General features: G+C 42.4%; 1 protein-coding gene across 2 annotated transcripts in view; it reads right to left on the bottom strand.

Moving 5' to 3' along the window:
- The window catches only part of LOC147707963 (amine sulfotransferase-like), a 576,176-nt gene that overhangs the window by 117,826 nt on the left and 440,630 nt on the right, over positions 1-17,720 (bottom strand). For both annotated transcript variants that reach the window (XM_086926766.1, XM_086926767.1), the window contains one exon: positions 3,193-3,287. In XM_086926766.1, coding sequence (XP_086782892.1) covers positions 3,193-3,287 — 95 coding nt within the window. The remainder of the gene's footprint in view (positions 1-3,192; positions 3,288-17,720) is intronic.

The following is a 17,720-nucleotide window of genomic DNA, read 5'->3' as shown; positions in this document are numbered from 1 at the left end:
ATTCTCTGGAGAAGTCTAAATACCTTGATCCCCTTCAGGCAGGGTTTCGGCTGGCCCATTCCACCGAAACTGTCATCCTCGCTGTCCTGGACACTCTCCGGGACAATGCTGATAGAAGCTCCCCTCAGGCACTGGTACTGTTGGATCTCTCCACCGCCTTTGACACGGTCAACCATACTATTCTGGCTAACAGTGTCAAACTTGTTGGAATTCAAGGGGCGGCAGCTCGCTGGCTCCCTTTGTTTCTGGAAGATGGCTCCCAGGCTGTCCGCCAAGGGCAATTCTTGGCTCCCCCACGCAAAACCGTCTGTGGTGTCCCACAGGGCTCGGCTCTCTCCCCCCACCTGTTTGTTCTCTATACAGCTCCCCTGATGCAAACCCTAAAAGACAGGAAGGTGACGGTTTTCAACTATGCAGACGACTTACAACTAATCTTCACGATGACAACTCGCACAGTTCTGTCACCGATTTCCAGGCCACCATGCTGCACATCCAACAATGGATGAACTATAACCACCTTAAATTAAATCCTGGCAAGACCAAGCTAGTCTCACTGGGGACACCCATAAGTTCTGGGGTCCACATTATTGGTCACCACAGCTAGGACCCTCTCCCTCCCCTTCCCCCTCAGCCAAAACACTAGGAGTCTCCCTCAACAAAGACCTTTCATTGAAAACCCAGGTTGGCGCGGTCGTTTCTAAGTGTTTATTTCAACTGCGCAAGATCAGGAAGATACATCAATCAATCAATCAATCAGTATACTTGTAGAGCGTGCTACTCACCCGTGAGGGTCTCAAGGCGCTTGGGAAGTACTGATCCAGGTTATAATAGCCACCGTCCTGTCGCACTTGGACTATGCCAACTCGGTGTACTTAGGCATGCCACTCTGCTCGTTTAAATGGCTGCAGATGGTCCAAAATCATGCAGCTGAACTGGTCTTGTGACAATCGAGATGGCAACCAGCAACTCCCCTGCTGAGGAAACTGCATTGGCTCCCTATCTCCCAGCGCTGTGCCTTCAAAACAGGCTGCCTCATCTTTACATCCCTGCATGGCAATAGTCCTACATTCATCAACAGCTTGATATTCAGGCACGCTCCATTACGCAATCAACGATCTGCTCAACTCTCCCTCCTTTCCACCCCGGTATTCAAGCGGGTACGTCAAGGAGGCCACAGATTTGCTACCCTCGCCCGCAAACTGTGGAACTCCTTCCCACTGGAAATTCAGTCCTGCATTGACCTTCTACAATTTAGGAAGTCCCTTAAAACATGGCTACTTCTGCAAGCCTACAATTAAGTATTTCAGTCACAGCTTACTGAGTCTGACAGCACCATGAAGCCACCCGGTGTACGTGCCCTTTATAAATCATTATTAACATTAACATTAACATGGTTTCACCTGGTGTATGGCACTCTTGAATGAATATGTATCTTTCATAATACACTTTTGTCAGTGAATTGAACTTCACATTCAAGTTTGTTTTGATTTGATAATACGTCTCTTCACCTTCTTGTGGTATCTTTTTCAGGCCTTCTTAAACTCCTTCACCAGCCAGGTACCTTACTTACTTTGTAATTTTTCTATCATCGTTTTCATCTATCGCATTTATGAAACTTCAAACGTCTCTATCCATACAATCTATCAATTGCAAATATTCGGTTTCTTGGCAGTACAATTGCAGTTGGCTATTTTAAGAATGCAGCAGTCGTATATACATTGGTGGACAGTAGTGGTATCCTAGGAGCTTCTTGTGGAACTTGAACAGTAGAGCTCTTTAGCACCTTGTGATGTGCTGGCTGCCAAGTCAGCCTTAACAACTCTTCAGCTCGTATCTCGCCCTTGCTCTCCATTGGAGTTCTTTATCTTATGGCAGTTAAAGGAGTTGTTCTGGGACACTATGTGTCCGCTTTAGTAGTGCTATGGCTTCTTCAGGGTAGCATCTCCACGACTACCACGTCCGACCCTGCTTCTGGTGTTGCTCCGCTTCACGTTGTGGTACGACAATTAGTTAATGGTTCTTCTGATGAGTAGATAAACCTTGTATTCTTCAAGTCTATGAAAGCAGATAAGGCTATGATTTTTGGTCAGCTTTGTACTTAAGTTTCTTCATAACCACCTGGTTAATTTCTGCTTCATAGCACATGAATTTCAATTTGATTTGTATTGAAGTATCGCTGTACGCTGCTATTGTGACCTGTTTGCATATGCCTTTAGCATTCTTACTCACCTTAAGTATATTGTATTAATTTGTGGAATGGTGCAGTACCTTTTATATGTGACTGTTTCATTCAATTCCTGGACACCGAAACATAGTCTTTTAATGTTGCTTTCTTTACCTTCAAGTGATTTATACAGGGTGGCATTGTGCTGAGAGTACACATGTGCCAGCATAGATTCTACACTTGGACTGCTCTACAAGTGGCATGCAGAAGCAGTTTGCTGGAGCATGGGAAACTCCCTGGAAAAGCGATTTTAGTGCACAGGCTTCGGATACCCTATCTCATCGCCAGTTTTAGTGCCTGCCAGCCAAGTCACTCGCCAATGACAACGGCAGAAAAGGAGAGTAGTAGTAAACGTCTTTATTCTGCTGCGTGTAAGTCATAACTCAACATACTAAACCTGCCTTCAACTCATCACTCCAACGCTTATGTCACAGGCCTACGGTGTACAATAGGAACTAACAGAGTTCCAGTGTTCTTTTATTACAAGACACTACACGAGCATTGTGGTACAAGAGTGAAAAAACCTTACATGTGAATTATGATGCCACGCAAGACCACTTTGCATGCCTCTGGGTGGCTCCATAAATCTGGAGTAAGGCAATGCAGTGCAAATCACTGTTTTCCCTTATTCTGTCCTGGTAATACATACCATGTGCGTTGCATGGACAACTCAATGCAATAATTGAACTATTTTGAGGATTTCCATTAATTTTGTTCCACTAATTGGCTCCAAACTGGTGTTTATTATGATAGACACTAATTTGTTCATTTGAGACATCAGTGCAGAACAAGTGAGGAATCAGACTGGGGTGCTGTTAAAAGCATACCTTTTCAAAGAAATACATTTTTTCAGATCTCAGACATGCTACAATGCTGTGGACTTAATAATTACAACAAACAGCATGGATATTAAACAATGGTATTTAAAATATTTAATATGATGATGAACACAGTAACATAAAGCTTACCTTTACCATATCCTCATACGAAATTGCTAGGAAATTGAAATTCTCCTTATGTGTGACCCAACCTCTGACATGTTCGAACCAGGAGCCAGCAAGAACTAAGGAAGATATTAAAAGATAAATATTTTACTAACTTTGTTATTGCTGCATACTTAATTAAATCTGTAATTTACCACCACACAAATGTTTTTTTTTGTTTTTGGTATTAAAAAGTGTTTCTTGATTGAAATTACAAAGTTAATGCTCAAAGTTTCAAGGGTGTACTGCACACTATACCCCACCTGCTGCTTGATTTGCTCCTTGTAGACAGGTTTATTTTTAACACACCGTCCAACCAAGGCTTATAGAGACAAGGGAGGATATGTAAGGTATTGTGTAAAGTGTGTGTTGTACACCATAACGAGTGTATTTCAGTGCTATTTCAGTTTTGTGTTCACTGGGTCATAACTAACTTTTAACAGTTTTTTCACTGAGCCTAGGGTTCCTGAGCACACACTTAATGAAACAGAAGCCATTAAAATTGTGTGAAATTATTTTGCAGATGTAATTACATAGTACATTACCTTTACCAGTTTGACTGAAATTACAATGAATGCAGTATCATTATTTGATTTGATTATGTGTTGTTTATTAGTTATTTTTTGCATTAGGGTGGTGTTAGTTATTTGTGTAAATATTGCTAGGTCGTATGAATTACATTTGGCGTGCAAGTTATGTATTTGCATGGCTGTTATGTGAGCTATGAAACGTACTCCTAAACATAACTTCAACATTTCTTAAAAGTTTTTCAGTTTTAATTCTTAACCATAATGGCAATGCAAATGTGGTTTTCAGGGTGGAAGTCGCAGGTTTTTCTAAACATATGTTGAGATGCTATAATCAACACTAGCCAAAATCTCTCTTTAACAATTATTAGATAACATTTTGTTTTTTTTATTATCATATACAAAATTCAACAATTTCCTGTGTCCAACCCTCCACTGGTGGCCATCCCCAGCTGTGCATAGGCTTTACCTGGTGTGGAGGGTGGTTATAGTCAGAGTGCCTGGCCTCTTTAGGCCAGCGCTCCTTGGAAATCCACCCCTCATGATCTTGCTGTGCAGGTCTAAAGGTGTTGCACCATGGGGTGTTGGCCACAAAGTAGGACTTCCAAGCCCTATAAGCCACCCTCCATGAGTACCCAACAATCGCAATGCATGTCTTTCAGCCTCGTGCCACAGGGTTGGTTGGGTGGCCTGTCCTCTGGCCAGGTCCCTTTCCCAAATTTCCACGGGTGGCTGAACACTGCTGCTCACAACCTTCGATCATCAGTAGCGAGGTTGACTGCAGGGCCTTGCCTTTGGCCAGCTTCTGCACACATCTCTCTTTGGTCAGCTAAACAGTGCTGCTTACAGCCTTTAGTTGTTTGCCACTGGATTGTTAAGTGGTACAAAAGGGGGTGGTGATGGACGGAGCATCTGAATCAATCAAACACTCACACCCAGTCAAAAGATCTGCGTTTAATGCATCACCGTTCTTTAGCCCACTCTGCCACCCCAGTTCAGACATGGCTATATGCAAATCAGTCTGACCCTGTGCCTTATGGGAACAGTCCAGCCTGAACTGCCAAGCCATGTCTTCCCTGGACTGGAAACAAGCTTCCGAGGACCGGTTTCTGGCATTCAGCCGTCTTCAGCTCGGCTTGCTTGAATCCAGTGGCAAAGTGAGCAAGGGACTCACGTCTGAGCATACCCTGCCACACTTATGGCGGCCAAAAGTTTGGATTTGCCCTACATATTGACCAGGCCCTGCTCCTGTCGTGTAGTTCCTATAAATCTATATAGGACCCGCACATTTAGAGAACATAAACTGTGGGAGTGGTGTCCAGACTGATTCCTGACACCCCCACCGGATATGTTTACCTGTATATCAGCTAGCTCACAGTGCCACTATGAACTCCTCTTCTCAAGGAGAAAATAGATTCAGTCAACTATTAAACATGAGAACCCGTTCCCTCAGGGATCGTGGAAACAGCACAGTACTTTTCGCTCAGTCACACTTGCTCACTTTGTCTCAAAGAGATACAGATAATAAATGGTGGGAACATTTTCAATAGGCATTTATTGAACCAGTATCATTCTAGTGTAAAATATATGTGCCGAAACAACCATAAGACAGAAACAGATCTAACGATTATAATCACCAGTAAGTGCATGGTAGATTTCTACCATAGTGCTATGCAGGCATATAAATACATGACAGTAGTAATGCGTGCTCGATGCAGACCCTAACTAGATGTACCAAAATGTGCCTAGCATGTATGTATGTGTATAGCCAAGAATAGAACCAACCCCATTACCTGGTGTGACAGAATGAAGGACCCCCTCTTGGTCTCAAGATGGACACCACGTGAGGGATGTCAGACCACTGAGTGCTGGGATGTGTGCATGCAGGAACCTCAGCATCTCATGTCATTGTGTCAGCATGGAAGTCTTTCTCCTCTGCCTGCCCCAGGAAAGATGTGGTGTTTATGTGGTGTTTAAATACCCAAAGGTAGCCTTAGGGGTTATACCTTGCTGTGTCATGTCGGCCGAGGACGACGAAAGGGATGACCCTTATACATAATTATTATGCAGAAGATGGTTGTCCTGCTGGGATTCTGAGAATCCTCATGCATATTAAATGAGGCTAGTTTTTGGAGAAAACCACATGACATTTATGCAGCACTTAACTAGGTAAAAGGTCAGCCCAAACCGGTTCTGCAGTACCCACTCCTCATCGGACCAGACAACTTACTAAAAAGAGCACGTCTTTCTAATCAAACATTGTTAAAATGTTCAAAATAATAATTACTAAAATGTATTTTAAAAAATGCCAAAAAACTCTATAACCAATAAAGATAATGGGGTAACCCAGTAACCCAGTAACCCTCAGTAACTATGCTAAGAAAAACAGTGGTTCTGTTGACAGAACCACTGTTTTTCCTAGTAATAAACTCTATAGGTCCTTTATATATGTTTTATGCGCTCTATAAGTCCTTCAAAATATGTTCATATTTTGAGTTTGAGCAACTTAAAGCATCTGAAAGCCATGGTACTCAATAAGAGTAAAGAAGAAAAATGTTCTTTAAAATTCCAATTTCTGTTGTTTTGGAAAAAGGTCGAATTCTTCCCAGAACACGGAGAGTCAAATGTTTATGTGTCCTGTGTGGGAGATGCAACATCACTGATGCTTGCCTTTGCAGACGACGGTCCCTGTAACACCTTACAGATCAGGTCAAACAAGCAAATATGATCTTCTTCAGTTCCCACAGCAGATGCTGGGGAAGTATTTGAAAAATCCAGAGCGTGTGTATCTGTAGTAGAGCCAATACCCAATCCAACAGGAGCTGAAGCATCCTATGGTGGCTTTAAGAATACCAACATCACCATGGGAATACGCTGGTTACACTGCACTACGTGGGTCTTTAATGGGTCCAGCAATATATCGACGTCCGGTGGTGCAATCGATAGAAGTATTAGACAGAGATCCAACACGCATTCTTGTTCGCAGAGCAAGCAGCGGAGAAAAGGCAAAGCACAGTCAATCCAGACTGGTCGGAATGATAGGAACCAAGACTCGCTTAGCTCAAGGACTACCCAGATGGAGTACATACGGACACGGTAACAGTGCCCCAAGAGCATTTTTTCCATCTCCTTGGTGTCTGTGACATCCATCGAGTTGCAGAAAAATTTAAATCAGGATTCCCACCACCAATACCAGGATTAGCGGAAGCCCTCCTCAAATGCTTCCAAATACGGAGTGTATAAAAGCTGGAATCACTCCAAAGGCTGTCTGAAAGGTGCTTTTCTGTACAGAACCAATGGTCTTAAGTAGGTATACTATACCACTTGATCAGACATGTTAAAGATACACTGTATCATTTATCAAAAATTGAAAGGGCAGTTAGTTCATACCTGTATCTCCGCTAAGGACTTTGCGGCCTCAAGATCAAAAGGCTCTCGGCTGAGGTTAAGGGCACAACCTTATGTAAAAGCATGGCTTTCATTCGACTCAGAGTATCAAACCGTATAAAGGAAACATTCAACAAAGGCCATACTGGCACCTCACTGACTGTGTGGGTCGGTGGAAACAAAACTTTCATACAACAAGTAACCCTGGAACTTACTGTGACTAGATATGTGATGCTAGTAAGTATCCCACAACAACCTTGATCATTCAGCCTCAAGTAACTCCCATTTGAGAGCAGCTTGAAAACTGGATTATTCACGGCGCTGGGGAAAAGTTAAAAAATGAACCATTACAGGCCCCATGCAGCATTATATCCTGGCATATGAGAGAGAGATCTACTCAATGAATTCTCACAGTCTGTATAGCTGAGAAACACATCAGTTTCCCTGTTCCTGCATTTAAATCTATACACTAATTCCCAATATTCATGGATGAAGTACTTACTCATTGCTTCATATCTGCCTACCTGGTGGTGTTCTAGGCAAAAATGAGATTGGAAAGTTTTTACAGGTAAAGTTATAAGGGCATGAATTAACCATTCTGTGAACGGTGACTCTGCCACAGTGAAAGGTAATTGGTTGAACTTTTCAATGTGCAGCATTGTATATTTTGCATCGCTTCATGCTATTTTCATCTGTCTTTCTGATAGATTAAACGCGGAGAATAGAGATGTACTGTTAATATATTGCATGGGGACATGACCAGAGCGCCATAATTGTAGCTTCCAGCTTAATACTAGAATGGATCGTTACTGTGACCGCCCGTGTTGTAAGATGGACAGATCCTGTTTCATTATATCAATAGCAGAAGATACAATGTTGCCTAGTGAATAAATCCTGGATGTCAGTATGATCATTCCATTGTCAACCACAGCCAAAGCCTTTTCTAAGGTAACTCTGTCAATTTCACGCAATCTCTCGGCAGCTTCTTGTTGAGAGATTTTCAAAATTTCAATAGAGACAGCGTATAAGAAGAGTTTACGGTGTGGCTTCCGGGGACCTGGCAAAAAATACCTTAAATCCATGTAATCTGAGAGTAAGGACAAGTGTTGTTTCACCTGTGACTGTGTTGAGGTTCTTAGCTAATCTAGGCATAACTTCCTAACACTGTATGATGTCACCACCCCCGGATTTTCTCATTGTACATTGCGTAAGTCAGACCTATGGATACTAAACCCTTCGGTGGTACCCTTGAATCTTCACTGACACCTATTTGTGTCAATATGCAAACCAACCATCCCTTCCAATTGGCGTCTGTCAAATTGTATGAAATTCCAAGCATCATGTCATCTAGTGTACTCTCATCATTTTCTGTACTGTTTTGTTATCCCTCAAAGTGTGAAAGCGAGGGAATACGAGTTGTGTTAATCTTGGCTAACCCAGGACAGGGAGTCTGTTGCACAGTGCTGTTGAGGAAGATGATCTGTTGTGGTATGAGACATGCTCTAAATAGTGCCTCAGTTCCCTGAACCTGCCATTCCTTAGTACCCAAGACTGATTTTACTTCTATAGTGTCTTTCCATAAGTTGAAACCCTGTTCAGACAGTTGGGCAAAAAGGATGTAGAGTATATCTTTTTCATGTTAGTAACCATATTTTTCTTTGCAGATGTAAGTGTACGCTTAGAATAATATACGCAATGATCTGATGTATTAGATCGGGAAAAAAAGGCAAACTTTTGTTCAAACATTTGTGAACTACCTTTCGGTGGTGTTGGACAATGTTGCAATTGGTGGTATGTGAAAACATTACGTGGTGCACTTGTTTTCTGCAAAAAATGTTGACCATAGTTTTGGTAACAATACATGGTGTCAAAATCAGATGAATCATCAAACATTTCTGTTGTAATTTACCCTCATCTACCTTTTACCTTTTGGCACCTTCCTTCCCCCTTCCCTTCCTACCCACTTAGAACGTTCCACTGAGTGCCTTTGTTAGAATGTTCAGGATACAGCAATGCGAGAGTGGATGATTGAAATAAAGAACCTCAACCTTACCTGCAGTGGTGTCTTCTCTTATTTTCTGAAATACTATACTGGCGTTAGGTGCACAAACAGCACAAGAATTCAGGAGAAACTTCTTGCAAAAAATCCTTCTTTGAGAGAAGCAGTTGCATTAGCACAATCTGTAGAACGTACTGCCAAATGCAGGAAAGAAATACAAATAAAAGAAGAAGTTGTGTCGACTGCCCAAGCAGAAGTTTCAAGCATTGAATGTTTGCAGACTCCTGTTCCCCATTCACCCTCATCAACATCACATACTTTGAGAATTTAATGTGTGGCACGAAGTTATAGTTAAGTCCACCTGATATCTCACCTGAAGGGTACTCCAAAGACCCCATCCCCCTTGTTGGTATGGTGACTACCCACATTGCTTTCAAAGGAAGATCTACAGTAGGTAAAGTGTATGTGGTCGAGAGTGGGGCTAATCTTCTGGGATGGCAACACCAGAAAGAGCTCAGAATCATACTAGACCCCCAATAACAAGGACCAAGTCATTCTTGTGGAAACTCCTAACAACAACAATTCTTTATGCCAAGCTTTTCCGCATCTATTTGCTGAAAGTATAGGTAAACTGACGGACTTTCAACATAAGATCAAAGTCAGACAAGGGGCAAAACCCATTGTTCACAAAACCCGTTCAGTACCGCTCTTGTTGAGAGAGACCCTCAAAACAGAATTGGACACATTTTGTGAGATGGGGGTCATACAACCCATAGACTCCTCAGAGTGGTTGGCGCCTTTAGTTTTAGTGTCCAGATCCAATGGGCATGGTATCCGCCTCTGCGTGGACCTGCACTGCCTAAATGAAAATATATGGGTGGAGAGGTTTCCCCATCCCAATATAAATGAGATGTTAAGCACCATGGCAAAGTGAAGTTCTTTTCAGTTATTGATCTCTCAATGGCTTACCACCAAGTGGAATTGCACCCGGAGTCTAGGCCGTTGACGGCATTTACTTCTCCCTTTGGAGCCTACATGTTTATTAGCATGCCATTTGGTCTAGCCTCCACTGCAGCAATTTTCCCAAAAAATATGCAACAAATACTCAGAGGCATCAAGAATACATTGTGCTTCCAGGACGACATACTAATGTACGGGTCAACCATGGAAGAATATAATAATGTCCTTAACTTAGTGTGCCAAAGGCTCATGGATGCAGGGTTGACAGTAAAACTTGACAAGCGTAAGCTCAGGGTGAACTCAGTCAACTACTTGGGGCACACCATTTCCCAAGAAGGTTTCAGACTTAAATACAGCTTAATTCAAGCTGTCAAAGATGCCCCTTATCCTACCAACAAAGATAAACTAAATTCCTTCTTAGGTCTGGCTGAGTACATGGCAAAATTTGTCAAGAATTTTGCAAAATTGTGTGATGGGTTACGTGATCTCTTAAGAAAAAGTAAAGAATTTACATGGGAGGAGAAACAGAATGAAATGAATGATGCAGTAAAAAAACAAATCCTGGATACACCAGCTTTACGGCCTTTTGATCACAAAAACAAGACCATCCTAACGACTGATGCTTCCAATAAAGGGCTAGGGGTGACACTATCACAAAAAGACGAGAGTGGTGAAACCATAAAAGCGTTCGCCTCCCGTTCCCTTAGTTCCTCAGAACGCAACTATTCGGTCATTGAGAGGGAAGCGTTAGCATGCTTTGGGCAGTGAATCACTTCAAATTCTTTTTATGGGGCACCACATTCCTTATACGCATGGACCACAAGCCTTTAACCTTCATGTTCTCGTCAAAAGCAACAACAAATCTCCCAGCATCATGAAAGGGGTGCTGAGGTTGGAGAATTATTGTTTCAGAGTAGAATACTTACCAGGTCCCGAGAATGTAGTTGCGGACTATTTGTCTAGGCCCCCCCTCAATGTCAGTCATGGTGAAGACCAACTACATGTGCCCATATTATCCACACACCTTCCATCCCTAACTAAGGAAGAATAGGAAGAGAGCATGAAGAGTGACAACGATATGGATACCCTCAAAGACTTGATCATCAATGGCTGGCCTGAAAATCGGTCTCAAGTCCCTGATCCCATTAAAGACTTTTGGGAAGTAAGATATGAACTATCCCTCATGGCAAATAGAATATACCCCAATGGAAAAATTGTTCCTCCCAAAGACCTTAGGAATAAGATAATTGACCTTGCCCATGAAGGGCACTTGGGCAGGAGTCTCATGAAAAACAAACTCAGAAGTTGTTTTTGGTTTCCAAGGATGGACTCTTTAGTAGAAGTGAAAGTAAAAGAACGCACTAGTTGTGCTGAAAGTGACAAAAGCTAAGTGTTACGGAAAGTTCCCTTATCTGCTGTTGAAGTTCCAGAGGTACCGTGGACCAAGTTAGCTGTAGAAATAATTGGGCCTATGGAAGTGGTGGGGCCCCAAAAGAGGTTCATGTTCATCCTCATAGACTACACCTCTCATTGGATCAACTTCAAATTGACTCCAACAACTAACACAATCAATCTCATCTTCTTTCTGGAAAATATATTTTTCTATGAAGGCATACCAGCGACCTTGGTTACAGACAACGGGGTGCAGTTCACTTCTGATAGGATGAAAGATTTTCTCATCAAATTAAACATAAAACATGAAAAACCAGCACTCTATTGTCCTAAGGGTAATTGGTTGGTGGAAAGTGTGAACCATATGGTCAAGGATCACATTCAATTAGCCATCACCAATAATCTCAAGATTGAAGAATCCTTGAAGGAATGCATTTGGTCATATCATACCACACCCAACTTCATCACAGGAGTCTCTACATTTGTAATGCTAAGAGGGAGAGAACCCAGCACAAAGATGAATCTGCAGTGGTTGGAAGGGGGTAAGATGGTCATCCCCAAACATGAGACAAGTCAGTTGAAAACTCAACTACATCAAAAGAAATATAAGAGTTGGTATGAACAGAAACACAGAGTCAAAAATCAGGATTTTCAGGTCAACACACCAGTCGTGATAAGGAAACCTACTCATGTACAACCTGGCCTGAGCAAGCATCCGCCCTCCCAGAGAGTAATAAGATGTAGCAAGAATGAGTTCCACCTGGATAATGGACAGACTTGGAGTGGCGATAGACTGGCTGACATTGCCTAAGCTCCTGTTGTTTCCATGAAGATGTAATTAACACTGTTGTTCTTGCTAGTGTTCCTCCTCTCCCCTAGGAAGGGAGATGTGTTGTAATTCGCCCTCATCTACCTTTTCCTTTGGCACCTTCCTTCCCCCTTCCCTTCCTACCCACTTAGAACGTTCCACTGAGAGCCTGTGTTAGAATGTTCAGGGTACAGCAACGCGAGTTGAGGAGAGTGAATGATTGGAATAAAGAAGCACAACCTTACCTGCAGTGATGTCTTCTCTTATTTTCTGAAATACTACAATTTCATTTTTGGAAAATGCTCCAGACAGTTCTAAATCAGATAGCATACTATTTACAGTTTCAAAATCCCAATCGTCAGAGAATGTACTGGAGGTGATGATATGATGTAAAGACATTTTAAATATATGTAGTATTTTCAAAAGTTCAGACTGACCAAATACATCATATGAAACTCTGTCCCAAACTATTCCATCAGGAAGTGGAACTGCTGTAATATTCACATAAGACAGGTCTCTTTGTTCACGATGAGATGACGTATGAGGTTTCAGAACGAAGTTCACACTTGATACTACGGAGCATTCTTTGAGATAGTGTCCATTCGCGGACAAGAAAAAGACAGTCACTAAAACTACCCAGAAGAGTAGGAACAGTATGCCAGTTGCCATCCAGAGATGTAGCCAAAGTGAGACTAGGTATGTTTTTTACAGCCAAGGTCGAAATCATTAAGTTGTTCTTTGAGGGAAAATGGAGCTGGCAGTGACTCAGGTTCAATTTGATCTAGAGAAAAAGTGTTTAAATCGATGGAATAGCCAGATGTAGTTTGATCTATCATTGGTAGCTTAGCAGGTTTTGTTGAACTTGCAGATGTCTCCTGTAGATGCATATGTTTAAAAAATTTCGGTGTTAGGCCGAATTGATATCTGTGTTTCATTTGTGCTTTAATGTTCATTTTCAATAGGAACGAGTTCCATTCCATTGTTGGTACCTCCATTACTATTTATAGAAGGCTCTTCAAATGTTATCAGTCTTTCTGTCTGAACCTCCTGTATGGTATTGAGAGGAGATTGGCGGCTACTCAGGAGGCCAAGTGGCTTGCTATTAAGTATTAGCCACATATTGTGGTTTGATCAGATCGATGGAGACTAATCTCTTTTTTTTTTGCTGGCAACAGGCGGAAAAAGTACTGTACTTGTTCCTTCGACAGCCAGGACAGGTACAGGCATTCTGTAAGATGGCCCAAATTCTTTTTTGTCCACAATCTTTTCTCTGACCAGATCCCTGCTTTTCGGGACCCAAGCAGGTCTTGCCGTTACTGTTTTTACTTCCCGAGTGGTGGTGCGTTTTACTTGGACGTTGCTTTGTAGTGCCCAGAATTAATTGAGTTCCTGTAAAATGGTTATCAATGTCAAATCGGTTTTAGCGGCCACTGTGCTGGCACAATTGAGGTCAGGTACCCACATTCTTGTCCCAAATAGGACCTCTTAAAGAGTACTGTCTCCTAGGGAACTTCTTGGCATGTTATTAAGTGCCCTCTGGACCCCATATAGGTGATTGATCCAACTGCCACTCGAGCCTAACACTCTTGCTGTTAAGGACTGCTTTAAGTCCCAGTTTTTCCTTTCCACAATCAAATTACCCTCAGGATGATATGGAGAGGAGTACTGCAATGCTACACCCAAAGTTCCCATGGCTTCCTTGTAAGCCTGAGAGCTAAACGCTGGGCCTTGGTCAGAATGTAGTATGCCAAAATGCGTATGTCCCTATAAAGATTTGCAAATCCTTTATAACAGTTTGGGCATCAGCCGAGAGCTGGGGCCGAGCCCACAGGAATCCAGAGCATGAATCCACTGCCACCAAGATATACTTGTAAGCCCCAACAGATTGTAAAGGACCAGAGTGATCCAAATAGACACAAGCGAGTGGCCTGTCTGAAATCAGTAGTTGTGTTTGTGGTTGGCGCACTATGGTTGAACCCTTCATCTGCTGACAGATGTCGCACTGAAGGACAAATGCTTTTGTCTGTTTCATTAAACCTGGCCACCAATAGCATTATTTCAATAGTGAAACGCTCGCAGTAATCCCTGTGTGTGCTGTACCCACACCCTCATGTGCAGCTAGAATAAGCCTGAATCTGGCGATCCATGTTTGGTATTACTCTATCCCCCACTCCTGGAATTTGAGCATACAGAATATTTTGCGCATCTATCTTGCAGGAGTACTTGAATAAAAAGCCTTTTGGTACGACTGAGCTGTTTTTGCGTGAAGTGATGACAGCTACCATTATCTGTCTGTCCATTCTTGTGCTAGAATGAGTGATTGCAGCTACGGTGGCAGTTCGTACTTCCCTTTAATGTTGACACCATCACGTTGATGACTCAACATGTGTTTCACTTGATCTCTTGGCAAGTCTTTTTTCAGTTCTGCCACTTGCTCCCAAAGCAATGTGTGCTTTATTTTACAAACTTGTGAGTCTTTAAACTCATTCTGACCCCAGTAGTGAAGATATTTACTTTAAGACTGGACACAGTAAAATGAATTGCACACTATAAGTGTGGGGGAATTCCTGATCCATATTTGTTAGTGCCAGTAATAAGGCTTTTAATTCTGCCAGCTGTGCCGTGCAGTCTCCTATAGACTGTGTCTTTGTACTGCTGGGATGGATTTTGCCTTCCTGCATATGTCCTATTACAGTCGCACAAGCTGCACTGTATTGCTGTTTACTTCCTATGGCAGGCTGAGCAGAACTGTCAGTGTAAATAATGAATTCATACTGATCTAGAGGCATTATTTCTTTCGGGAGAGGAAATTCTTGTTCATACTGCAGGAATGCTTGTGTTTTTAATGTAGAATAAAATTTGTAGTCTACATCTGTTGCAGTAAGAGAATTAGCCCATTGTATCCACCACAGATTTAATGCTTTTGCATTTGGAACGCTTGCCTTTCTAACAGTATATTTGGTCGGTACTGGAGTTATGACAGTTATTAGGTTCCCCTGAGCCAGTGCTCTTTCTCTCACTACAGCAGTCTGAAATGCTGTCAGAATTTTTTCTTTAGAAGCAAAACACATTTCAGCGTTTGTGTACAAGTGTTATTTGTATGCTATGGGTACTGTTTCACCTTCATTTGTAGGTCAGGTAAGTGTACCCTGATTGACCCGCGATTCACGGATCACCCAATCTGTGGTATTTAGAAGCTATCATGTAAGCTTGTAAGGAACAAAGGATATGCTTGTATTCCTGTGTTCAATGTCGGACTGAAAAGTTGGGCCTGATTAAATGGTAGAAAGGTTTTACTTTTTCTGCGTTATCCAAAATGCATGTTCCCGCCAAAATTTAGGAATCCTAATATTTATTATACATTTTTTGTTTTTGGAGGTTGGAGTAGTGTGCACTTTTCTAAAACATTAGCTGCTAGGCTTTTTCCTTCACTTGAAAACTCGTATCCAAAAAATAGGACTTTGAGGTGGGCTATTTTTGATTTTTTTTAAGTTGAATTTGTAGCCCTCAGAGGCGAATCCCAAAATGAAGTTGCTCCTCCTGGTCAAATGATTTAATAAATCATCATCCATCAGATAAATATCATCTATATAGGACAATGCCTCCTTGCCAACATTTTGAAGTAACTGTTACCCTAGCTGAGTACAACCCAGCGCTAGTCTTATACCCTTGGGGCAATCTACAAAATTGAAGTTAAGAGCCTATGGTTGAGAATGCTGTCAAATACCTGCTTTCATGCACTATATTTTGTCAGAAAAATCCATTTGAGATATCTAGGGCCAGATGTAGGAAGGCAAATACCGGTCGGTATTTGCCTTCCTACATTGACGTTTCGACCCTCATGCGCCGAGATGGGTAGTTGCGGAGGGTCTTTGTCAAGACAAGAAAGAGATGACAGTTTAATCTTCAGACAGGGGACCCTCAGTCTGATTCACTGTGGCACGATGGCCCCTCGTATCTAAATTGGGCGAAACGTCGACGCCTTCATAGGTCCAGAATCACCGGGATCCAAACAGAAATCTTAGGAATCCTTGGTTGAAAATCAACATCTGGCCATTGAAATCAACTTGTATATATGTGTACATACTAAATTTCCTCACACTGTATATATTATTACACCTATTGAGCACCTCTTTCACCAAAAAGTCACAATATTGCACCTTTTTATGACGGTCATATCATGCATTGTAATTTATCCTTGAATGAAGTAATTCGGATATAAATTAAAGTAATCTTGTTACAATTTGCACAATACAACCGTTTGATCTTATGACTTTGCTTTTTGAGGATTTATTTCTCAAAATTACGTTGTGTACCAGACAGCTCTTGTGTTTGTTTGAATTAATAAGCATCCTCCAAATAATCTGTCTTACCCGACAGAACCATTGTCTTGTTTAACTATTGAATACCCAGGTTCTGAGGGACACAGGGTCACCCCCCTTTTTTTTTGTTAACTATGGGCTAGTTGAGCCACCCTGCTACAGACAAATAATAACGCATCTTGTTAGTCCCTTGTAATTTTGTTGTTACCCTGATTAATTAATGGAATCACTGTACTCTACAGGGCCCACTGAGTTGCAGTGACTGGTGTGGCCATCTGGGGTGGTGGTTAGATTGGCGTACCCTACCAGTGATTTGTACACAACACTCGGACACTGCTGTTGCCTGTCTGTGCCCCATGGTACTCACCCTCCTCGGATCCAGCTGGCACAGAATATGGGACCACTTAGTGGTGCTGGCATGGCGGACCGTCCCGATGATTTCCTCAGGCTATTTGAAGCCTGTGGCTCCGGCCTTTGCTGGGTTTTGTCTGGTGCTCTTGTTGAGTTGGACAGTCAATTGGTATCTCCTCTCTTTCCTGACTTATCCCTACTGTGCCTATCTACTACACAATGGGGTGCCACGATCCTAAACTGCAGCAACTGAGCTTCAACTCGGTGAGGACCCCTCGGCAGGGTGGAGAGGAGGAGCCTGTTGAGGAGGTCCTGGGCACAACCACGATTGATGGAGGGCACGGCTGCGAATAATGGCTGAACTAAAGGCCAGATTTCAGTCCCTGGACCCTGACTTTGTCGCTCTATGTACCCACCTGGATGGCATGCATGAGTGAATGGATAGACACAAAACAAGATTAGATGCCACTAAGCAGTGGATATCTGACGTTGAAGACACCATCACTGTGACAAATAAACGTCTTGAGAAGTCGGAGTGGTTCCTCAAGGTGATGGCCGCCAAGACTGAGGATTTGGAAGTGTGCTCTCACTGTAACAATATTCGCATCGCGGGGGAAGTTGAGTCTATCAACACTGGGTGCTGGGACACATTTCTCAAAGGTCTCCTGCTGAAATTGTTTGGCAAAGAGGTGTTTTCAGCTTCCTTTACAATTGAGAGAGGACATAGAACACCTCATCCAAGACCTGCACCCGGGGTGTGCCACGTC

Source organism: Lissotriton vulgaris, chromosome 6 (genome assembly GCF_964263255.1).
Source record: "Lissotriton vulgaris chromosome 6, aLisVul1.2, whole genome shotgun sequence".
Classification (NCBI taxonomy): Eukaryota; Metazoa; Chordata; class Amphibia; order Caudata; family Salamandridae; genus Lissotriton; species Lissotriton vulgaris.
Note: the sequence above shows the minus strand (reverse complement) of the source record. Positions and strands in the feature narration are given on the sequence as shown.